Raw genomic sequence first — 23,889 nt, forward strand, 5'->3', positions numbered from 1 at the left:
GCTGGAATTACAGGCGTGAGCCACCGCACCCAGCCCTCTGCAGGGTTTTGACCTGCCTCATTCCTGGACTGTGGCACCCAGGATCTGGGGGTGACCGCCATACCCGGCCAGCTGCTCAAAGCCCACCCCCCGTGTCCACATGGCCGGGACCTCTGGCCAGCATCACACTGTGCCGCTCTCGTGGGCAACCGCCCACCGCCCGGGAAGTGGTCTCTAGGAACGTGGCTGGGCTGGCACTGGATGTGCGCTGGGGTGGATGATGCCCAGGAGGGGAACAGGAGGGAGGGAGGGGACCCAGGGCGCCCTGACGCGAGGGCTTGGGGCTTGTTGCACGTGCTGGGTCCTTCCCGGGTCAGAGGCCTGGATGGCTGCTGCCCCCAGGGGCTTCATGCAGGGGCCACTGAGGGTCCAGGGCAGGCTCCCCAAGCCCTCACTCCCCCTGGGGCTGTGCCATGTGGGCACTGCCTGCCCAGCGGAAAGGGGCATGTGGAGAGCCTCCCGCCAGCCCCACACTCCATCGGCTAGGTGGCCCAGTGCCAAGATTTCCCTCCTGAGGGAGAGGAGGCCAGGGAGTGCCAGGTGAACCTGGATGGCCCCTGGATGACTGAGGCCTGACACACGCCCGGCCTGTCCGTTCACCACTGCAGGGCCACTGTGGGCCGTCTCCAGGCCGTGTCCAGACGCCTATTTGCAGAGCTGGAGAACGAGAGAGACCTGCAGTCGAGGACTGAGGCCGTGCTGAAGGAGAGCGAGTGAGTCGGTGTGCAGCTGGGACTGGCAGCAGGCAGGCCCCAGAACGGTGCGAGTCCTTCCCATCTGGGGGCAGAGAGCAAGATCTGGGGGGTTTTGCACCTGACCGGCAAACTGCGGGGAAGTGGAAAGGGGACTCGGTGAATGCAGTGGTTGGAAGGGTTAGTCTTCACGTTGCCTTTTTCAGTTTCTCTGGGTTTGTTTATGTTCCTAGGAACTCCAAAATCAGGTTCTTTTTCCTCTTTCCTCGTTTCTCATGCTTTGTGCTTCCACAGAACAGTGAGCTGGGTTTTCAAAACCCAGGAGAGAGACAGCTGCCTCGTCCTAAATGCTTTCCTGTGGAGTTGGGTTGGATGCGTCGAGTTGCCTTCGGCGAGTTTGGCAAGAAGGGGTTTGGGAAGGTGCACGAATTGCTCAGGGCGACTGAGGGGACCCTGAGCTGACCTCAAGTAGGACTCCCGAACCACACAGCCCCCAGCCCCGGGAGCTGCAGCCAGGTCCATGACATCCACAGCACTGACCCTGCACGTGCCCGGGATGACCTAAGCTTTCCAGCCTGGGCAGGGCAGGAGGCACAGAGAGGGCTGAGTGCAGGCCTCAGGCCACCCCACCCCTAAGAGTGGCCATGCCGCCAGCCCTCATGAGACCTAACATCTCAGCCTCACTCCACTGAAGACACCACTGAGCTTTGACCCAGTCTCTGACCTGCACTCACTGTGATGTAGTCACGACCCAGTCTCTGACCCACACTTGCTGTGATGTAGTTTCTGGCCCAGTCTCTGACCCGCGCTCGCTGTGATATAGTCACGACCCAAGCTGGTGTCCAGTGCCCTGCACTGTGGCCCCACCTGTGTGGGCAGTGGGAGGGGTGCAGGGGAGGACAGGACGCTGAAACCAGCTGTGGCTGAGCGTGGAGGAGAACACTGTCCCCTGCGACACTCCTTTGACAACTGGCTCTGTCATGCCCCCCTCACTGCTCAGCAGCACCTGCGCCAGGGTGAGGGGCTTCACAGGGCTAATGAACCCCAGAAGGCCTCACTTTACTAGGTTGCTGTGATTGTCCACTTCTTTAAAAAAAAAAAAACAAGTTTTTGGGCTGGGCCCAGTGGCTCATGCCTATAATCCCAACACTTTGGGAGGCCAAGGCCGGTGGATCACCTGAGGTCAGGAGTTCAAGACCAGCCCAGGCAACATAGCGAAACCCTGTCTCTACTAAAAATACAAAAATTAACTGGGCGTGGTGGTGCATGCCTGTAATCCCAGCTACTCGGGAGGCTGAGGCAGGAGAATCGCTGGAGCCCAGAGGTAGAGGTTGCAGTGAGCCAAGATTGCGCCACTGCCACACTCCAGCCTGGGCGACAGAGTGAGCAAGACTCTTAAAAAAAAAAAAATGTCTGGGTGCGGTGGCTCACGCCTGTCATCCCAGCACTTTGGGAGGCCGAGGCGGGCGGATCACAAGGTCAGGAGATCGAGACCATCCTGGCTAACACGGTGAAACCCCCATCTCTACTAAAAATACAAAAAATTAGCCGGGCGTGGTGGCGGGCGCCTGTAGTCCCAGCTACTCGGAAGGCTGAGGCAGGAGAATGGCGTGAGCCCAGGAGGCGGAGCTTGCAGTGAGCCAAGATTGCGTCACTGCACTCCAGCCTGGGCGACAGAGCGAGACTCCGTCTCAAAAATAAATAAATAAATAAAGTTTTATTTTGAAACAATTCCGAACTTACAGAAGAGCTGCAGAATGGCACCAAGACCCCCTGTGCCCCTTGGCCCCGCATCCCAGAGCCGTGCCTGAAGCCCATGTGGCGTTGTGTCGAGGGTGGCCCCTCGCCTCCCCCAGTCAGAAGGAGCCTCGGTTCTTCTGTGACAGGCGGACGTTGCGGTTCTGAGGATTGCAGGCCAGGGGCTGTCCCGCACAGCGCCTGTGCTCGATGCCCCTGGGGGTGATGACCAGTCCCTCGAGTGTCCTCTCATGGGACACGTGATGGCTGCCAGCCCCACTGTGGGGCCGCTGGCTTCTTCAGTGCAGCGACGCCGTTCCCTTGGAAACTGATGCGTAGCTTGTGGGCAGAAGCTTTGAGGCTGGGAAATCCCGCTCCGTGTCCCCTTTCACACGAGCGCTGGCATCCCTCCGTGTTTCTTGCCAGAATTCATTCCTGCTGTGATGGCTTCTAAGGGGTGAGTTTCCAGTTGCACCATCCCTTCCTATTAGTTGGCTTTCCACCGTTAGGGGAGCGTTCCCCCTCCGTGATCGCTCTCCGTGTAGGCTGAGGGTGCTGTGTCCCTGCGGGTATGATCCGGCCCATCAGGATTGGTCTGGGTGCTCCAGCCGCCTCGCGTTTGGCGGTGGCGTCCTTCCGCATCCTGCGTTCGTGTCTGCCGCTCTGTGGGCATTTTCGGGCACAGTGAGAGGCTCAGGTTCCCTTCTTCTTCCCTGCCCTTGCCTGGACCCAGACCCTTAATCGTCAGTAGACAGAGGTGGGAAACGCGCGCAGCTCTGCCTGCCTGTATTGAAAACCACCCGTTCACATCTGTAATTCCAATTGCAACCAAAGCCGCAGGTCTATTTCACCCCCCTTCTCTGATGGTGTGAACCCTGCCTCCCACCACCCTCATTTCGGGCAGGTAGGGCGGCCCCGAGCGCCCGGAGCCCACCTGCCGCCCTCCTCCTGTGGGCCCGGCTGCTGCCGGACTGCCCGTGGACTTTCCTTTAAGTCAGCTTTATCTGGGTCTAATTTGCATGCAGTACAAAGCATCCGGAACATTCCCTGCATATCTTCAGTGGGTTGCCCCACCCCACCAGGCAACCTCTGGTCTGCTCTCCACCCAGTGTTAAATTTTCTAGGACTTCACTCCAGCGGATGTTTGCAGGGTGCTCCGATGGAGCTCCTGGGCACAGCCTGAGGCATGGGGCTCATGCATATGTGTGTCCCCGTGTCTGTCCCTGGCGGGGTGTCCTGCATGTCCCTGCGTGTGACCACAGCTGGGAGTCCTGGGTGTCCCTGCGTGTGACCACGGCTGGGTGTCCTGCGTGTCCCCGCGTGTGACCACGGCTGGGAGTCCTGGGTGTCCCCGCGTGTGACCACGGCTGGGTGTCCTGTGTGTCCCCGCGTGTGACCACGGCTGGGTGTCCTGCGTGTCCCCGCGCGTGACCACGGCTGGGTGTCTTGTGTGTCCCCGTGTCTGTCCATGGCTGGGTGTCCTGCGTGTCCCCGTGTCTGCCTGCGGCTGGGTGTCCTGCGTGCCCCCGCGTGTGACCACGGCTGGGTGTCCTGCGTGCCCCCGTGTCTGTCCGCTGCTGGGTGTCCTGCGTGCCCCCGTGTCTGTCCACAGCTGGGTGTGCTGTGTGCCCCCCATGTCTGTCCGCGGTTGGGTGTTCTGCGTGCCTCCGCGTGTGACCGTGGCTGGGTGTCCTGCGTGCCCCCGTGTCTGTCTGCAGCTGGGTGTCCTGTGTGCCCCCCATGTCTGTCCGCGGTTGGGTGTTCTGCATGCCCCCGCGTGTGACCGTGGCTGGGTGTCTTGTGTGTCCCCGTGTCTGCCCGTGGCTGGGTGTCCTGCGTGTCCCCGTGTCTGCCCGTGGCTGGGTGTCCTGCGTGCCCCCGTGTCTGTCCGCGGCTGGGTGTCCTGCGTGTCCCCGTGTCTGCCCGTGGCTGGGTGTCCTGCATGCCCCCGTGTCTGTCCACGGCTGGGTGTCCTGCGTGTCCCCGTGTCTGCCCGTGGCTGGGTGTCCTGCGTGCCCCCGTGTCTGCCCGTGGCTGGGTGTCCTGCGTGTCATGTCTGCCCGTGGCTGGGTGTCCTGCGTGTCATGTCTGCCCGTGGCTGGGTGTCCTGCGTGTCCCCGTGTCTGCCCGTGGCTGGGTGTCCTGTGTGTCCCCGTGTCTGTCCGTGGCTGGGTGTCCTGCGTGCCCCCGTGTCTGTCTGTGGCTGGGTGTCCTTTGTGTCCCCGTGTCTGTCCGTGGCTGGGTGTCCTGCGTGTCCCCGTGTCTGCCCGTGGCTGGGTGTCCTGCGTGCCCCCGTGTCTGCCCGTGGCTGGGTGTCCTGCGTGTCATGTCTGCCCGTGGCTGGGTGTCCTGCGTGTCATGTCTGCCCGTGGCTGGGTGTCCTGCGTGTCCCCGTGTCTGCCCGTGGCTGGGTGTCCTGTGTGTCCCCGTGTCTGTCCGTGGCTGGGTGTCCTGCGTGCCCCCGCGTGTGACCACGGCTGGGTGTCCTGCGTGTCCCCGCGTGTGACCACGGCTGGGTGTCTTGTGTGTCCCCGTGTCTGTCCATGGCTGGGTGTCCTGCATGTCCCCGTGTCTGCCTGCGGCTGGGTGTCCTGCGTGTCCCCGTGTCTGTCCGCGGCTGGGTGTCCTGCGTGCCCCCGCGTGTGACCACGGCTGGGTGTCCTGCGTGCCCCCGTGTCTGTCCGCGGCTGGGTGTGCTGTGTGCCCCCCATGTCTGTCCACGGTTGGGTGTTCTGCGTGCCTCCGCGTGTGACCGTGGCTGGGTGTCCTGCGTGCCCCCGTGTCTGTCTGCAGCTGGGTGTCCTGTGTGCCCCCCATGTCTGTCCGCGGTTGGGTGTCCTGCATGCCCCCGCATGTGACCGTGGCTGGGTGTCTTGTGTGTCCCCGTGTCTGCCCGCGGCTGGGTGTCCTGCGTGTCCCCGTGTCTGCCCGCGGCTGGGTGTCCTGCGTGCCCCCGTGTCTGTCCGCGGCTGGGTGTCCTGCGTGTCCCCGTGTCTGCCCGTGGCTGGGTGTCCTGCATGCCCCCGTGTCTGTCCATGGCTGGGTGTCCTGCGTGTCGTGTCTGCCCGTGGCTGGGTGTCCTGCGTGCCCCCGTGTCTGTCCGCGGCTGGGTGTCCTGCGTGTCCCCGTGTCTGCCCGTGGCTGGGTGTCCTGCGTGCCCCCGTGTCTGTCCACGGCTGGGTGTCCTGCGTGTCCCCGTGTCTGCCCGTGGCTGGGTGTCCTGCGTGCCCCCGTGTCTGCCCGTGGCTGGGTGTCCTGCGTGTCGTGTCTGCCCGTGGCTGGGTGTCCTGCGTGTCCCCGTGTCTGCCCGTGGCTGGGTGTCCTGCGTGCCCCCGTGTCTGTCCACGGCTGGGTGTCCTGCGTGTCCCCGTGTCTGCCCGTGGCTGGGTGTCCTGCGTGCCCCCGTGTCTGCCCGTGGCTGGGTGTCCTGCGTGTCGTGTCTGCCCGTGGCTGGGTGTCCTGCGTGTCCCCGTGTCTGCCCGTGGCTGGGTGTCCTGTGTGTCCCCGTGTCTGCCCGTGGCTGGGGTGTCCTGTGTGTCCCCGTGTCTGTCCGTGGCTGGGTGTCCTGCGTGCCCCCGTGTCTGTCTGTGGCTGGGTGTCCTTTGTGTCCCCGTGTCTGTCCGTGGCTGGGTGTCCTGCGTGTCCCCGTGTCTGTCCGTGGCTGGGTGTCCTGTGTGCCCCCGTGTCTGTCCACGGTTGGGTGTTCTGCGTGCCTCCGTGTCTGTCCGCGGCTGGGTGTCCTTTGTGTCCCCATGTCTGTCCGTGGCTGGGTGTCCTGTGTGCCCCCGCGTGTGACCATGGCTGGGTGTCCTGCGTGCCCCCGCGTGTGACCGTGGCTGGGTGTCCTGCGTGCCCCCGTGTCTGTCCGCGGCTGTGTGTCCTGTGTGCCCCCATGTCTGTCCACGGCTGGCTGTGCCAGCCCCCGAGGGTCCCCGGGTTCCAGGCGCTTTCCCGCTGGGTCCCATTGGAGGCAGCGCCCCCTCCCTCTCGCAGTCAAGGTCTCCGTGGCCAATGTGGTGACTCCTTTTGTCGTCTCTGGGCACTGGGGGCACAAGGGGCACTGGATGGCTGGGTGCAGCTTCAACTTCCAGTCAATGGAATTGTTGCAGGGTCTCTCTTCAAGGCCTCCTCCCTCTAGAACGGGGGCTTCCAGCGGTAGAGCCCAACGGAGAGGGCACAGAAACGAAATAGCATGGGTGTGTGCGAGGGGCAGCTTGGAGAGCGTGGTCCCCGCTTCCAGCGTCGGCCCCGGGAGGCCTCCGTTGTGGCTCTGGGACAGGTGGCGGCCACGAGGCTGGCCGCTGCTTCGGGACCCAAACTGGGTTCTGGAAACAGCACCTGAACCTTCCCCAGCACGTGTCCCTGCTGCCACACCATGCGCGTCATCCGCAGCCACAGAACAGGCCAGCCCAGCCCTTAGCCGCCTAAGGCAGCAGGCGTGATGGTCTCGGTTTCTGAGGGTCTCGGTTTCTGAGGGTCGTGGTCTGGGCAGGGGGTTGGGCTTGGGGTGTTCAGGCCAGCCCGAGAGAGACCCCATGGAGGGGCTTCAGGCATGAACAGCCGAGGGTCCTTGGAATCATCTTGGAGACAGGATGCCGCATGTGTCTCACCCGCAGCTCTCCCAGGACCAGCATCTCTGCACGCAAGGGGCCATGGGCTGGCAGAAGCGTCTGTGGACTCACGGGCATTTCCTGGCCAGCAGGTCCCAGGAACCCCCAAAGAAGGCCCTAGAGACGACCCTGCCCGCTCACACCACCTCCCGGTCCTCAGCGCCTGCGCAGGTCCCATCCCTGTGCCCAGGGGCTGCTGCGAGGCGCCCACTGCGATCTGTGCTGGTGGCTTAGATACAGTCTCTCGTTCACCCGTCCTCCCCACGCGGTAAGAGGGCGCCCACTGCGTGCCAGATGCCGTCCGAAGCCTTTGGGCCTCTCCCATGAATGAAGCAGCAGAGCCCTGCCTGGTGGAGGCTGCTTCGGTGGTGGGAGGCAGGCGTGAGCGATCACACGCGTGTTCTGCGCAGCCTCGTCACATGATGCCTTCCCACACCCAGCTCAGTACCACACGCATGTTGTGTGCAGCCTCGTCACGTGACACCTTCCCACACCCAGCTCAGTACCACACACGTGTTCTGCGCAGCCTCGTCACGTGACGCCTTCCCACGCCCAGCTCAGCAGCACATGCGTGTTCTGTGCAGCCTCGTCACGTGACGCCTTCCCACGCCCAGCTCAGCACCACACGCGTGTTCTGCGCAGCCTCGTCACGTGACGCCTTCCCACGCCCAGCTCAGTACCACACGTGTGTTCTGCGCAGCCTCGTCACGTGACGCCTTCCCACGCCCAGCTCAGCACGACACGCGTGTTCTGTGCAGCTTTGTCACGTGATGCCTTCCCACACCCAGCTCAGTACCACATGCGTGTTCTGCGCAGCCTTGTCACGTGACACCTTCCCACGCCCAGCTTAGCACGACACACGTGTTCTGTGCAGCCTCGTCACATGACGCCTTCCCACGCCCAGCTCAGCACGACACGAGTTCTGTGCAGCCTCGTCACATGACGCCTTCCCACACCCAGCTCAGCACGACACACGTGTTCTGTGCAGCCTCGTCACGTGACGCCTTCCCACGCCCAGCTGAGCATGACACGCATGTTCTGCGCAGCCTCATCACGCGACACCTTCCCACGCCCAGCTCAGCACGACACACGTGTTCTGTGCAGCTTCATCACGTGATGCCTTCCCACGCCCAGCTCAGCACGACACGCGTGTTCTGCGCAGCCTCGTCACGTGACGCCTTCCCACACCCAGCTCAGTACCACACGCGTGTTCTGCGCAGCCTCGTCACGTGACGCCTTCCCACGCCCAGCTCAGCACGACACACGTGTTCTGTGCAGCCTCGTCACATGACACCTTCCCATGCCCAGCTCAGTACCACACGTGTGTTCTGCGCAGCCTCGTCACGTGACGCCTTCCCACGCCCAGCTCAGTACCACACGTGTGTTCTGTGCAGCCTCATCACGTGACGCCTTCCCACACCCAGCTCAGTACCACACGCATGTTCTGTGCAGCCTCGTCACATGACGCCTTCCCACGCCCAGCTCAGCACGACACACGTGTTCTGTGCAGCCTCGTCACATGACGCCTTCCCACGCCCAGCTCAGCATGACACACGTGTTCTGTGCAGCCTCGTCACGTGACGCCTTCCCACGCCCAGCTCAGCACGAGACACGTGTTCTGTGCAGCCTCGTCACGTGATGCCTTCCCATGCCCAGCTCAGCACGACACGCGTGTTCTGCACAGCCTTGTCACGTGACGCCTTCCCACGCCCAGCTCAGCACGACACGAGTTCTGTGCAGCCTCGTCACATGACGCCTTCCCACGCCCAGCTCAGCACGACACACGTGTTCTGTGCAGCCTCGTCACGTGACGCCTTCCCACGCCCAGCTCAGCATGACACGCGTGTTCTGCGCAGCCTCATCACGCGACACCTTCCCACGCCTAGCTCAGCACGACACACGTGTTCTGTGCAGCTTCATCACGTGATGCCTTCCCACGCCCAGCTCAGCACGACACGCGTGTTCTGTGCAGCCTCGTCACGTGACGCCTTCCCACACCCAGCTCAGTACCACACGCGTGTTCTGCGCAGCCTCGTCACGTGACGCCTTCCCACGCCCAGCTCAGCACGACACACGTGTTCTGTGCAGCCTCGTCACGTGACGCCTTCCCATGCCCAGCTCAGTACCACACGTGTGTTCTGCGCAGCCTCGTCACATGACACCTTCCCACGCCCAGCTCAGCACGAAGAGGAGGCTTTGTGTGCACCCCGCTTGGCCACATGGGACCCACGGCAGGGCGCTGGTGCTGTGTCCCGGCCTGCTCTGAGGCTTCCCTGACTGCACCCGTGTCCCATCGCTGCAGTGACAAATCCACAAACCTAACAGCTCAGCAGGACGCGGATTCATGAGCTTGCAGTTCTAGAGGTCATTGGCCCAACACGCGTCCCACTGGGCTAAAGTCAAGGTGTGGGCAGGGCTGGTTCCCCACGGAAGCCTCCGAGGAGAATCCATGTCCTCGCCTTTTCCAGCTCCAAAGCTTCCTGCGTTCCTCCTCCATCTTCAAAACCAGCCGGGTCCCATCTCTCCAGCCTCCAACCTTCATCATCACCTCTGCAACTGACCACACTGGCTCTTCAGATAAACTGGACTTGAGTGGGGTCCCCATCTACTTCAGCCCTAGGGACCCCAAAATCAATTAACCACCGCCCCAAACCCCTTCCACCCATCCCCGCTGAGACACGCTGCCCTGCTGCCCACCGAGGAACCAGCCCGGCTCCCTCCCAGGCCTAGCAGCACCCCAGGGCTCCACCACCCCTCCCAGGTCCAGCATCGCCCCAAGGCAACAGGGAGCCCCTCAAAGGCAACATCCCTGCCAGGCCCCCGCGCAGTCCGGAGTGCCCCTCGGTGCTTTCAAAGGGCACAGGACTCTCCTCACTGGAGCCATAATGAAGAACATGTCTTCTATATGTGGTCACACTCACCGTCACACTCACCAACAGCTGGATGCAGTGGCTCACGCCTGTAATCCCAACACTTTGGGAGGCCAAGGTGGGCAGATCGCTTGAGCCCCGGAGTTTGAGATCAGCCTGGGAACATGGTGAAACCCCATCTGTACAAAAAATACCAAACTTAGCTGGGCGTGGTGGCGTGCACCTGTAATCCCAGCTACTCAAGATTACAGGCTGAGGTGGGAGGATTGATTAAGCAAGCCCAGGAGGTCAAGGCTGCAGTGAGCTGAGACTGCGCCACTGCACTCCAGCCTGGGCCACAGAGCGAGACACCATCTCAACAACAGCAACAACAAACTTTCCAACGGGTTGTCTCTCCAAACATTTGGATTCCTTCTTCTGCATGACTTTCTGGCATCTAGCTTTCTGCGGTGCAGGTCTCTCTTGGGTCCAGGTTTCCTCGATCAGCTGAGTTTGTGATGGGAGCCGCCTGCAGTGGGTGGGTGAGCTGGTGGCATGTCCACATCAGATGCCCAGGCCAGCCTCGGACAGGCTCTTTCCTCTGCGGTCTGGCAGGGTTGGAATTCATTCCCACACACCTTCCCCCACGTCCTGCTGTGTAGATTGGCTACATTCTTCTCCTCTGGGATCCTTCTCCTCTCAGTTCAGTTCAGACTTTGTTCTTGCCCCTGGGAGCATCTGGGCCAGAGAGGATGGCAAGGGGGTCATGAGGAGCTCTGGCAGCCCCTCAGGGAGGTGTTACGGGGCCCCCAGGCAGCAGAGCCTGCCTTTGAGGGAGGGGAAGGCTGCTTCCCTGTGGACGGATATGCAGAGGGGCTTGGCGGTTTGGGGCACTCGCTCAGATGTGTGCAGATACCCTCAAATGTCCTCGCTCCCATTCTCAAAATCCCAATCTTTCCCAATCAGCCTCTGCTCTGGTCTGAAGGCCAGTGCCCCTGAAATTGGTCTGCTGGAACTCAACGCTATTGTTCGTCAGTCTTTGTGTCACTATAAAGAAATGCCTGACACTGAGTCATATAAAGAAAAGAGGTGGCTGGGCGAGGTGGCTCACACCTGTAATCCCAGCACCTTGGGAAGCCGAGGCGGGTGGATCATGAGGTCAGGAGATTGAGACCATCCTGGCTAACACGGTGAAACCCCGTCTCTACTAAGAAAAATACAAAAAATTAGCCGGGCATGGTGGCAGGCGCCTGTAGTCCCAGCTACTCAGGAAGCTGAGGCAGGAGAATGGCGTGAACTCGGGAGGCGGAGCTTGCAGTGAGCTGAGACCGCACCACTGTACTCCAGCCTGGGCAACAGAGCGAGACTCTGTCTCAAAAAAAAAGAAAAGAGGTTTGGGCCAGACGCAGTGACTCACACCTGTAATCCCAGCACTCTGGGAGGCCAAGGTGGGCAGATCACCTGAGGTCAGGAGTTTGAGACCAGCCCGGCCAACATGGTGAAACCCCGTCTCTACTAAAAATACAAAAACTAGCTGGGCGTGGTGGCGCATGCCTGTAATCCCAGCTATTCAAGAGGCTGAGGCGGGAGAATCGCTTGAACCCGGGAGGTGGAGTTTGCAGTGAGCTGAAATCATGCCACTGCACTGGCATGAGAGAGCGGAGAGAGCGAGACTCATTTTAAAAGAAATAAAAATAAGAAGAAAAGAGGTTTGATTGGTCAGGGTTCTGCAGGCTGTACAGGGAACATGATGGCATCTGCTTCTCGGGACGCCTCTGGAAGCCTCCAATCACAGTGGAAGGGGAAGGAGCCGTGTCTCCCATGGTGAGAGGGGAAGCAAGAGGGTGGAGGTGCCACACATTTTCAAAGATCCAGATCTTCCGTGAACTCACTCGTCACCAAGGAGACGGCCCACCCGTTCATGAGGGAGCCGCCCCACGACCCCAACACCTCCCACCAGGCCCACCTCCAACACTGGGGGCTCCGGTTCAACACGAGACCTGCGGGGGACACGCGTCCAAACCAAATCCGCCCTGGAGGTGACGGCAGGAAGAGGTGGGGTCTCTGGGAGATTCGGCCGCGGGGGCCCTGCCCTCATGGGGGCGATTAGTGCCTCGTAAAAGGGCTTGAGGGAGCCTTTCTGTCCCTCTGCCACGTGAGGACACAGACAGGCACTGCCTTTGAGGAACAGGCTTTCATAGGCCATCGAAGCTGCTGGCACCTTGACCTTGGACTTCCCGGCCTCCAGAACTGAGGAATGAAATTCTGTTGTTTGCAAAGACCCGGTCGTGGGTGTTTTCCTACAGCAGCAGGAATGGGCGACGACAGCATCTGGGACAGCGTCTTGCCTCTTTACTAAGAGACCCTGCAAGCTGTTAGCTCCCATGGCCACTGGAGCACTGATCACTGGGCAGGGGAAGCCTGCAAGCTGTTAGCTCCCACTGCCACTGGAGCACTGATCACCGGGCAGGGGAAGTGACAGCCAGCAGAACAATGACTGAGCGTTTTCCAGAATTGATGGGAGCATGAATCCTCAGATTAAAGAATTTCATGAGTCACGCGAGGGAGGAATAGAAATAACCCGCCCGTGGAAGCTCCGCGGAGTCCCCCAGACTTGGGGAGCAATGAACGCGCTGCGTGACAGGACACCAGCCAGAGATCCGAAGTGACCCATGCTCCCTGGAAAGGAGCCCTCTGTTTAAAATTACCCCAACAAAGAACATGGTATGCCCAGTTTCTAAAACGCAATGACACAACCTCGATGCCAAAACCAAGTGGGCGTACGAGAGAGGGAAAGTAGAACCCGATCTCAGGAGGCAAATCAGAAAACCCCAAATCAAACATTCAACATTGAAATCCAGCCATGTGTGAGACACGCAGACACACCTCCCTTGCCAAGTTGGAGTTTATATCCTAGGAGCCCCGAAAAAGGCTCAACATTAGAAATCCTTGACATTAACACGTTAAAAGAGAAAACCATTGAGTATCTCAATTCAACATATGTTCATGATTTTTTCAAAAAGATGTAAAGCAGACTTTATTCACGGAGGGCCAAGGCGGTGGGACCCCTGCCCCAGGCGTTGCAGTGGGGAGAGAGACTGGACTCTGCTCCACAGGAAAAGCTTTTAACGAAAGAGGAAGTGGAAATGAACATGATCACGGGTGTCTAGGACAGAGCTGTGGCACACGTCACGTGGAATGTCAGCAGTGCAGTGAGGATGCCAGCTCAACGCCTGCGTCTGACCTTGTCCAGGGTTCTGATCCTCGCGTGGCCAGCCCCGGCCTGAGCCGCATCTCCGGGTGGAACCGTTCGCAGTCTCCAGGAGCGGCTCCTTGCATCCCTCCACCAGGTGTCTCTGTCCAGGCCGCCTCTCCAGCGGCTCTCACCTGGCTGCTGTTAGAAGGACACTGTCCACATCCTCAGAAGGAACTTTCCCAGCCTGAGCCTCCACGGCACACGCACTCCTCCAACTAAAGATTCACCGGAAATTTCCCTGAGTTGTGCCAAGAACCAAGGGGCACTGTGTCATCTGGGGCCACCACAGATGCCACACTCACAGTCGAGGACAAATTCACCCAAGACCAGGGGTCAGGCAGGTCCCCTGTCATCCAGGACATGTGGCCCCGGACAGGGCTGGCTGACTCCACGCTCCTTAGCCCCCATCCCAGGCACATTTGAAGACTGAGGGGTGGTCTTGGGTGCCGGTCAATTTGCACCAGGGATCCTCCAGCCCAGCCAAAGAGTCACGGCTGTCCCTTCCTGAAGGCCTTCCTCAGGCTGGGCAGGGCCTGCCCCAGACCCACCGCAGCCAACGGACACAGCCTCAGGCCGGCAGGTGGCACGCGGGAGTGCAGGCCAGGCTCTAGCCGGGCTGGATTGAACCCATAGTGATTTTCCTGAGGTTGGAGGCAGGCAGGGCGGGCCTCAGTGTCTGGGCGACTCAGAGCGGAGATGGCCCCTAGAGGAGGGAGCTAACCCATCTGGGGAGTTCAACATCTGCCTGGAGGATTTGTCAGAACTCAATGCCGAAACCCCCACCCCAGGATGACTGTGGGGCCTGTCTCCAGCTGCTTTGCCTCTTGTTTGAAGGAACACCATGTGGCACATCGAGATCCAGGAGGGGCGACTCGAGGCCTTCCGGACAGCTGACCGTGAGGAGGTGGAGGCCACGGGGCGGCGGCTCCAGGTGCGCGCAGCCGAGCAGCTCTGCAGAGAGCAGGAGGCCCTGGGGAAGGTGGAGCGGAACCGGCTGCTGAGGATCAGGTAGGCGGCACCCAGGCCCACCTCCATCCCTTCCCAGCAGCTTCTGCCAGCCCCTCCGCCCTCTCCCCCAGGGGTCTCCAGATTCAGCCTCGCCCTCCACATCTGTCCGGATCCACCTCCACCCCTCCCTGCCTCCTCCCAGCTTGCTCCTCCACCGGGCCCTTGAGTCCTTCCCAAGTGTCAGGCACTCCCCTGCACCTGCCCAGAGCCCCAGCCCTCCCAAGATGCTGCAGCCACCATACAGCCGCTAAAGCTGGCTACTAAAGCCACGCTCCAGCGAGACTGCCCCTCCCCTTTCCCTCCGGCAGCCCCTTCCTTTTCCCAGCCAGGCCATTCTCTGGGCTCCGTCCCCACCTCTGGCTGCTCCTTTGCACCCCTCCCACGGCCCCCACCTGCGTGGCCGTGGAGCACTCAGGCCCATTCCCCACACGTCCTCTGTCATGAGTCTCCTGCTCAGCCAGGGCCCGGCCACCTACTAGGCCAGTCCCCAAGTGCTCCACAGGCCATCAGGCCAGCTGTCCCAACCTGCCGTGAGCCTCTCTCCTCGGGACCCCCTTCTGGCCTCCATCCCCTCCCCCATCTCATTCCTTCCCTTCAGCTGCCCAGGCCACAAACCCCTGTGGAATCCAGGCCCTGGCTGCAGACACAAGGTCCCCAGCCCCTGCCTCCTCCCTCCCCACAGCACTGCTGTGCCTGCACCGTCCTCTTCCCAGACCCCTGCCCAGCTGGGATCAAACCTTGCCTTTGGTGGCTCCCTGGCACTGGAGCCCCAGTAGCATGGAGAGTTTGACATCTGTGTGGCCCACGGCATCAGCTCTCCAGGGACCCTCGCTCCTCCCCAAGGGAGGCCGTGCGGGACAGAGCTGAGCGAAAGGGCCCACGGCGTCTCTGGGACACGAGCTCCAGCCGTGCAGGGCTTGGGGGCAGATGGGACGTGTGATGCCGAGTTTCCCTCTGACGGCCCCATATCCCCACAGGAAGTCCCTGCACACCCAGAAGGAGCTCGGGCTCAGGCACCAGAAGCTGCTGGAGGACGCTCGGAAGAACCACAAGGTTGCCGTGTGGTTCCTGAAGGCCTCCCTGGGAAGGTAGGGCCTCCCTTCGACGTCCTTAAGGAGAAACCCAAGAATATGGGTCACTTGCTTTTGTCTTGAAATGCCCTGATTTTATTATTTATTTATTTAAGATGGAGCCTTGCTCTGTCGCCCAGGCTGGGGTGCCGTGGCGCGATCTCGGCTCACTGCTCCGCCTCCCGGGTTCAAGCGATTCTCCTGCCTGAGCCTCCTGAGTAGCTGGGTTTACAGGCATGCGCCACCATGCCCGGCTAATTTTTGTATTTTTAGTAGAGATGGGGTTTCACCATGTTGACCAGGCTGGTCTTGAACTCCTGACCTCAGGTGATGATCTGCCCGCCTCAGCCTCCCAAAGTGCCGGGATTACATACGTGAGCCACTGCACCCAGCCTCCTGATTTTATTATTGAATCACCACCTTATCATCAAAAACCAATAAGTGTGTATTTTTAGTGCTGAGGTACTGTTTCTTTTCAGAAGAGGCCCTTGAGATGCGCTGGGCGTGTTCCTGCCATGTCCTCGTGGCCTGGCCCTCCAGGGCATGTTCCCACCATGTCGTCATGGCCTGGCCTCTGCGCCAGCACCTTTTGCCCATCCCACCTCTTGTGTTCTCACCATTAATCACATTCCTGGTGGAAATGATAGCACCGAGGCTCCTGTAATTAACACCCCACACGGCATCGCTGTGTCACTTCCTCGGTTAAAAATGTGGCCGTTTGTGGTGGTGCATGACTGTGATCCCAGCGCTTTGGGAGGCTGAGGCAGGAGGATCACTTGAGCCTGGGAGGTTGAGGCTGCAGAGAACTGTGATCGCACCACTGCACACCAGCCTGGGTGACAGAGCCTCAAAAATGTTTAAATGTCCTTCCTCAGAATCCGAGAGCAAGAGAAGAAGGAGGAGATGGAGTGCCACGAGTACATGAGGCGACGCATGGATGCGGTGGTGGCGCTGAAGGGCAGCATCTCTGCGAACCGGGTAGGCCCCCACAGCCCCACCCAGCCTCTCCCTCAGCGCCCTGCCGGGGTCCGTCCCTGGGCCCCCGCTCCTTGGGAGCCAGGCCCGTGTCCTCTGGCGTCCAGGGCTGACCCGCGCACTTGGTGACCCCTGGAGGCTTCCCGAGCCTGTGCCACAGATTTGCCCACGGGTTCCGTGTGGGTCAGGGCCAGGCACTGGAGTCAGGCAGGAGCAGGCACTCCAGCCCTGCTCCCATGGGGCCTGGTCTTGTTGGGGAAGCAGTGGCGTCCTCATGAGACACATGGAGGGCCTGGGCGCCTCGAGGCCATGCCCTGGGGCCAAGGCTGGGGATTCAGGCTGGGAAAATGGAGGGAAGAGTGGGAACAGCATCTGCAAAGGCTCAGAGGTGAGGAGCAGAGGCGGGCAGGTGACGTGCAGGGACACCCAGCCCCATGCTTGGGATGTGCGGACAGTTTGCCAGTGGTCTCTCACAGGATCTGCAGGCGTCAACATTGGTTTAAGGACATGTGTTCAACGGCCCAGTGTGTGAGCATGTGTGTGTGCACGTTTGCATGTGTGTGTGCATGTGTGACCGTGTGTGTGCACGTGTGTGAATGTGTGACCGTGTGTGTGCAGGTGTGCATGTGTGCAGGTGTGCATGTGAGCATGTGTGCAGGTGTGTGCAGGTGTGCATGTGTGCATGTGAGTGTGTGCAGGTGTGCACGTGTGCATGTGTGTGCACGTGTGTGCAGGTGTGCATGTGTCTGCAGCTGTGCATGTGTGAGCGTGTATGTGCACGTGTGTGCAGGTTTGCATGTGTGTATGTGTGTGCATGTGTGTGCATGTGTGTGCAGGCGTGCATGCGTATGTGTGCAGGTGTGCATGTGAGCATGTGTGCACGTGGGTGCAGGTGTGCATGTGTGTCCAGATGTGCATGTGTGAGCATGTGTGTGCACATGTGAGCATGTGTGCACGTGTGCAGGTGTGCATGTATGAGTGTGTGCAGGTGTGCAGGTGTGAGCATGTGTGTGCACGTGTGTGCAGGTGTGCATGTGTGATGTGTGTGTGTGCGCACGTGTGTGCAGGTTTGCATGTATGAACCTGTGTGTGCACATGTGCAGGTGTGAGCATGTGCATGTGCCCGTGGGTGCTGCTGCTGTCATCTCAGTGCTCTCTGTTTCCAAGGACACACTGCGGAAGTTCCAAGCATGGGACCGTGCCAAGGCAGAGCTGGCGGAGCAGAGGGTCCAGGCTGAGAAGAAGGCGATTCTGGCCCAGGGCAGGGATGCGTTCAGGCACCTTGTCCACCAGCGCCGGCACCAGGAGCTGGAGGCCCAGAAGAGGTGAGGGTGGTGGCAGAGGTGCCACCGGGAGGCACCCGCCCAGTCAGTGGGTGCAGGGAGAGCCAAGGGGGTTCGGCTTCACATTGAGCAAAGCTGCTCTCTCTCCCAGGGCGCCCACTCAGGCGGCTGTGGGGCACGGGAACAGGGGCTCCAGGCTGCTACCCTTGCCCTGCCTGGGCCTGACTCAGCCTGCCCAGCCCTGCCCCTACTCCAGTCCACGCCCAACCCTCGGCCCCTTCTCCCCTCCCAGACTCTGAAACCCCGGCCCCTGTCGAGAGCCTCCGGCTCCTGTCCTGACTTCTCACAAGGAGGGACTGGCGGGCTCTTTCCTGGCCCACCCAGAAGTCTCCAGGGAGCACCAGGCTCCTCCAGGGAACCTGGTGCTGCTGGGCCTGCCCTTGCTCACTCCCTGTCCAGGGCCGTCCACCTGGCTTCCTGCTGCCACGGCCTTGGGGCCCTCCTGGCCCCTCAGACCACCTCCTGCCAGCTTGGGTCCGTGGTGAACACGTTGCTTCTGGCTTCACTCTCTGTTCTTCTCCAAACGGGGGCCCATGTTGCCCTCTCGGACCCCCCACCCACGGGCCCCACTGGGCTTCCTGAGATCCAGACCTCGGGGCCAGGTTCCTACAAGGCCCCTCCCTCCCACTCAGTCTCACCTTTCCCAGCCCTGCCCATAACGCTCCCCAGTGACCTCCACGCAAACCACCCTGTCCTGGGTTTTGCCCGAAGCTGCCCTCATCCCGGGAGCCTGGCCCTTTCTCCCCATCCCAGTCTCCCTGTTCACGGCCCTGGCCAATCACTGCTTAGGATCTGCCTGGGCGAGGGCTCCTGGCCCTCTCACTGGGCAAGGCATCCTCCTCTGGGTGCCACAGAGCCCTGAGTGCCTCCTCCCCACCCCCCTGAGTCACGATCAGAGTTCTCCACCACCCATCAGCCTGCCCACCTGGGTGGGGGGGTCCTGGCAGCGGCTCCACCGCCTATACATCCCTTAGCCTGGCGCAGGCCTGGCATGTAGGAGGCACCCGGGAAGTGCAGCTGCAGTGAGTGGATGAACATCTTTAGCCCTGGTGGTACTCTCAGTGGCAGCCCCACGCCAGCCTAAAAACAAGGGCTTGGAAGAAGCCCTCTGGGCAGCCAAGGCTGCTGGGGGACTGGGCTGCTAAGTGGGCAGGGCTGGGCTGGGCAGGGCTAGGCTGGGCAGGGCTGGACTAGGCAGGGCTGGACAGGACTGGACTTGGAAGGGATGGGCTGGGCTGGGCAGGGCAGGGCTAAGCTGGGCAAGGCTGGGCTGGGCAGGGCAGGGCTGGGTTGGGCAGGGCTGGGCAGGGCTGGGCTGGGCTGGGCTGGGCAAGGCAGGGCTGCGCAGTGCAGGGCTGGGCAGAGCAGGGCTGGGCTAGGAAGGTCTGGGCTGGGCAGGGCAGGGCTGGACAGGGCAGGGCAGGGCTGGGTTGGGCAGGGCTGGGCAGGGCTAGGCTGGGCTGGGCAGGGCTGGGCTGGACAGGGCTGGGCTGGGCAGGACTAGACAGGACAGCTTGGCAGGGATGGGCTAGGCTGGGCAGGGATGGGCTGGGCAGGGCTGGGCAAGGCAGGGCTGGGCAGTGCAGGGCTGGGCAGGGCTGGGCAGAGCAGGGCTGGGCTGGGAAGGTCTGGGCTGGGCAGGGCAGGGCTGGACAGGGCAGGGCAGGGCTGGGTTGGGCAGGGCTGGGCAGGGCTAGGCTGGGCTGGGCAGGGCTGGGCTGGACAGGGCTGGGCTGGGCAGGGCTGGGCAGGACTGAGCAGGACTGGGCTTGGCAGGGATGGACTGGGCAGGGCAGGGCTGGACAGAGCTGGACAGGGCTGGGCAGGGCTGGGGTTTAAGCCTGGAACCTCTGGCTTGGCCTCTGCCCATCTGCTTCCCACTGGAGCTTGCGTTTAGCCCCAGGACCAGGAAGTTCCCACCCCAAGAGCCCTGCTGGGCAGGATGGAGTCCCCAGGAGGGCGCTAGGAAGGGGCCGCCGGGCGCTGTCTCACCTGGGGCTGCTGGGCAGGACCGGAGCCCCCAGGAGGGCACTAGGGAGGGGCCGCTGGGCGCCGTCTCACCTGGGGCAAGGTGGAGGCAGGGGGCCTCTTGCACTCATCTGAGAAGCGACTCCACGCAGGGCCTTTGAGGAGGAGCAGAAGCTCAGAAAGCAGGAGATCGTCAGTCGGATTCTGAAAGAGGAGGCTGAGGAGGAAAAGAGGAAGAAACAGCATCCCCCCACCAGTGCCAGGCACCGGCCGACCCTGAGGGACAAGACCTGGAACTACATTTCTGACTTTTGCAAGGAGAAGACCACAGTCCCAACCAACACGTCCACACTGGTGAGCAAACCGCCTTCCTGTGGACAGAAGCCGCACACCTGTGGAGGGCAGGTGGGGCCTCAGGGCTCAGGCGTGGTGAGACATCCTCTGAGGACCTCAGCACCATGGCCACCTGCAGGGGGTTGCTGAGCCCGCCGAGTGGCCGCCACTCAGCTCAAGGACAAGGGGACAAGACACACTACGGACCCACCACATGAGAGAGGCCCATGGCCGCAGCATCCCCAGCAAGGGTCCAGTGTCCTCCTGGTCTCGGTGTGCCCACCAGACCCTGCGTCACCCCCAGCAGTGTTGCTGCCCACCAGGCTAGGACCACCTTGCCTGTTCCTGTAGAGAGCTGGGTCAGCCGCCTGCCAGGGAGATGTGCACAGCCGTTCAGACCACATGCCTGGGATCACCCTGCTACAAAGCACTCCTGATAGCACCTAGAGGACAGCTTTCCTATCACTCATTCATTCACTCACTCATCCTTTATTCGTTCACTCACTCATTCTTTCTTCATTCATTCACTCACTGATTCTTCATTCATTCACTCACTCACTCACTGATACACTTATTCATTCACTCATTGACTCATTCATTCACTCATTCGCTCATTCACTCATTCACTCACTCATTCTCTCATTCTTTACTCATTCACTCATTCATTCGCTCACTCACTGATTTACTCATTCATTCATTCACTCACACATTCACTTATTCACTCACTTACTCATTCACTCACTCACTCACGTCCAGGGCCTGCTTGGTGTCCACTGCTGCTGCAGGCAACTGGCTTCAGTTGGGGGAATGTATTTCTAGTTTACCTTTCCCTAAAGGTGTGGGGTAGGGACAATGGTCCTCTCCTGAGTCTGGCACAGTGCTGCAGTCTCTGCCCTTGTGTACCCCAAAACCTGAAGGTCAAGGTCACTGCTGCAACCGATGCCCTGCTGGGAAAGAGCAAGCCTTGGGCTGCCTCAGCTTTGGCCTCCACAGGGTCTCTGCGGTGCCCTTCAGGGCACCAGAGAAGGTCCTTTCCTGCTACCCAGGCTCCCAGTGCCTGGGCCGAGCCTTTGCCACATCCACCCCTCACTGCCCGTCTCACGCCGGGGCCTTTGCACCCGCCGATCCCTCTGCCGGGAGCACCCTGCTGTGCCTCCTTGCTCCAGAGAAGCCTCCCCTGCCCCCACCCCCACCCGTGAGCTGCTCCCTGTGATTTTCTGTGGCACCACCTGTGTCACTATGCAGGTCACAGTAACAGCAATGCGCTGGCCCCGTCCAGACTTCCTGTCTGTCGCTCCATAGGACGGTCCCCAGGAAGAAGAACCCTGTCTGCCCGGCCCAGTTCCCCCTTCTCCAGCAGGCCTGGGACAGAGCCAGAGCAGATGGGCAAGGCTCCGTCCCCAAACTCATTCTGAGGAAACCACCACAGCCATCCTCCTGGGGTCAGCCTGGGGCTTTTCCCAGGCATGGCTTATATCCACAGAAATGAGAACTGCACCAGGCACGGTGGCTCACACCTGTAATCCCAGTACTTTGGGAGGCTAGGGTGAGTGGATCATGAGATCAAGAGTTCGAGACCAGCCTGGCCAACATAGTGAAACCCCATCTCTACTAAAAATACAAAAAATTAGCTGGGTGTGATGGCAGGCGCCTGCAATCCCAGCTACTCGGGAGGCTGAGGCAGGAGAATCATGTGAACCCAGGAGATAGAAGTTGCAGTGAGCTGAGATCGCGCTGCTACACTCTAGCCCAGGTGACAGTGCAAGACTGCGTTTCAAAAAAAAAATGAGAACAGATGAGTGCCTGAGGATCGGCGCCAAGGATGCCAGTCCGTGAATTAGAACATTTTCCTATCAAAGGAAATATTTTGCAGACTCTTCTGAGCATTGTAGAAAAATATTTAATAATGTATTAAAATGCTTATATTTCAAGTAGAAAAAGTTACAAAACCGTGTGCACCGCTATCTCCATGCAGAGTACATGAGGCAGAAGAACGGGGGCAGGCAGCGGGCCATACCGGCGGGGGCTGGGCCGAGTTTCTCTTCCCTGTTCTCTGTCATGAGCGTGTCTTCGCGATGTTCCTCTCCCCGACTGCAGGACTACGAGGCTGCTGCAGGCCCCGGGCCCTCTCGGTTGCTGCAAGTCGTTTCCAGTGAGCTTATCCAGGGGGACCCCGGGGCCAGCTCAGAGGAGGAAACGTTAGCTGAGCCCGAGATCTCTGGGCTTTGGAATGAAGACTACAAGCCATACCAGGTACCAGCTCCTGCTCCTTTAGACGCTTGCAGACGGACCCCGGCCCTCTGTCGCCGGCTCGCCACCTCCCACGCCTGCCCCGGCCACACCAGCTGCTCTGAGGCTTCTCCTGGCTGTGCCTGCCATCTCCCGCCACCCTCTCCTGCGTGTGGACGCCCCCCGCCTCCCTCTCCACACTCATGCCTTTCCCTCTTCGCGGAGCCTGGAGGGCACCACGCGTGCTCGACGACCCCAAGCTCCCCCTGACAGACAGCTCGGTCACCATGGTGTAACGGGGAGGGACGGTGGGGCTCCAAAGCTGAAAGGCTGAGGGAATGACTCTGAGCTACTCCGTGTACTATTGGAGAAGCATCTTTCTAGAAGAAGCGTGCAAACTTTCTTTGACGGCCTTTTGTAAGAAACATGCCCCATCTGGCGCTGGGGTCCTTCTGCCTCTGAAAGAGCAGTTACAGCAAGACACGGTCTCTGCAGCAGTGTGGCTCAGGCTGTGGCCCTGTCCCACGTGGGAGGGCAATGCCCGCCGCCCGGTTTCTGTAAGCATTGGCCACCTCTACTGTCAGGGCAAAAGCCACCTGGTTCTGCTGGTTCTGGGGATGCCGGGCTGACCGGGGTGGTGAACAAGACAGGCCAGGCAGAGCCACCACCTGCCCACTGGGGACACCCAAGGGAGAAGGCTGCCTCTGGACAAGAGGAGGGTCCCAAGTGCCCCCCCCACCCCGGGAAGCCAGGGAGGAGGCTGCCCGGCTGCCGGGCATGGGCACCAGCAGGGACAGCCCACAGCCCAGAGCCAGGACCCACGCAGAGTCCAAGCAGCTTCTGAAGGGACAGTTCAGGACTCCAGTTCTGATCTTCCTGGTTGCTGGTGTTGGCCAGGGAAGCGGCTTTTCATCTGAGAAAGCCCAGTGTGTGCTGACACTGCCCGCTCGAGAAAACTGCTTCCTGCAGAACCTTTCAAAACCTTCCTCTTGTCCTGATTTAACAATCTGGAAAGTTCCCCCTCCACATCATTTCCCAGAAATCCACCTGAATCTGGAGCTGTCTGCTCTTGTTTCCTGGTTTCCTCTTTTTCGGAAGTGAGGGGTCCCTGCCTTGTCAATGGAGCAGAAAGTCAGTCGGTCCCTCAGGGCCTTTCTGAGCAACTCAGAGCAACTCCCCGGGCCATGGGGCTCTTCCCAGCTCCGGTGCTGGTGGCAGCCGGTGGGGCTGGGCTGTCCGTGCTCTGCTAACCGCTACCGTCGCCTCCGAGCTGCCACCGGCGCCGCCCAGGTGGAGCCGCTAACAGCCCCAGCCTCTGTCTCTGTGACCCCCAGGTGCCCAAGGAGGACGTGGACCGAAAGCCCGTGGGCGGGACAAAGATGGACAAGGACATCCTGGAGCGCACAGTGGAGCGGCTGCGGAGCAGGGTGGTCCACAAGCAGGTGGTGTGGGGGCGTGAGTTCCAAGGACGCCCCTTCAACAGCAAACCGGAGCTCCTGCACTTCCAGGTGAGCCCGCAGCTGGGCCAGGAACGGGACAGGCAGCAGCACGGGACAGCAGGGGAGCCCTGCCGCAGCCCAACCCCTGACACCTTTTGCTTTTTTTTGAGATGGAGTCTCACTCTGTCGCCCAGGCTGGAGTGCAACGGCATAATCTCAGGTCACTGCAACCTCCGCCTCCTGGGTTCAAGCGATTCTCCTGCCTCAGCCTCCCGAGTAGCAGGGATTACAGGCGCCTGCCACCACGCCTGGCTAATTTTTGTATTTTTAGTAGAGACGGG

At 60.9% G+C, this 23,889-nt stretch overlaps 1 protein-coding gene across 7 annotated transcripts in view; it reads left to right on the forward strand.

Annotated features, from left to right (window-relative positions):
* Nucleotides 1–23,889, forward strand: part of CFAP74 (cilia and flagella associated protein 74) — a 93,405-nt gene that overhangs the window by 23,850 nt on the left and 45,666 nt on the right. For all 7 annotated transcript variants that reach the window (XM_063602440.1, XM_063602451.1, XM_055099223.2 and 4 more), the window contains exons 6-13: nucleotides 648–752; nucleotides 14,018–14,191; nucleotides 15,169–15,279; nucleotides 16,137–16,239; nucleotides 17,404–17,561; nucleotides 19,700–19,901; nucleotides 21,978–22,133; nucleotides 23,444–23,617. In XM_063602440.1, coding sequence (XP_063458510.1) covers nucleotides 648–752; nucleotides 14,018–14,191; nucleotides 15,169–15,279; nucleotides 16,137–16,239; nucleotides 17,404–17,561; nucleotides 19,700–19,901; nucleotides 21,978–22,133; nucleotides 23,444–23,617 — 1,183 coding nt within the window. The remainder of the gene's footprint in view (nucleotides 1–647; nucleotides 753–14,017; nucleotides 14,192–15,168; nucleotides 15,280–16,136; nucleotides 16,240–17,403; nucleotides 17,562–19,699; nucleotides 19,902–21,977; nucleotides 22,134–23,443; nucleotides 23,618–23,889) is intronic.

Source organism: Pan paniscus, chromosome 1, assembly GCF_029289425.2.
Source record: "Pan paniscus chromosome 1, NHGRI_mPanPan1-v2.0_pri, whole genome shotgun sequence".
Taxonomy (NCBI): Eukaryota; Metazoa; Chordata; class Mammalia; order Primates; family Hominidae; genus Pan; species Pan paniscus.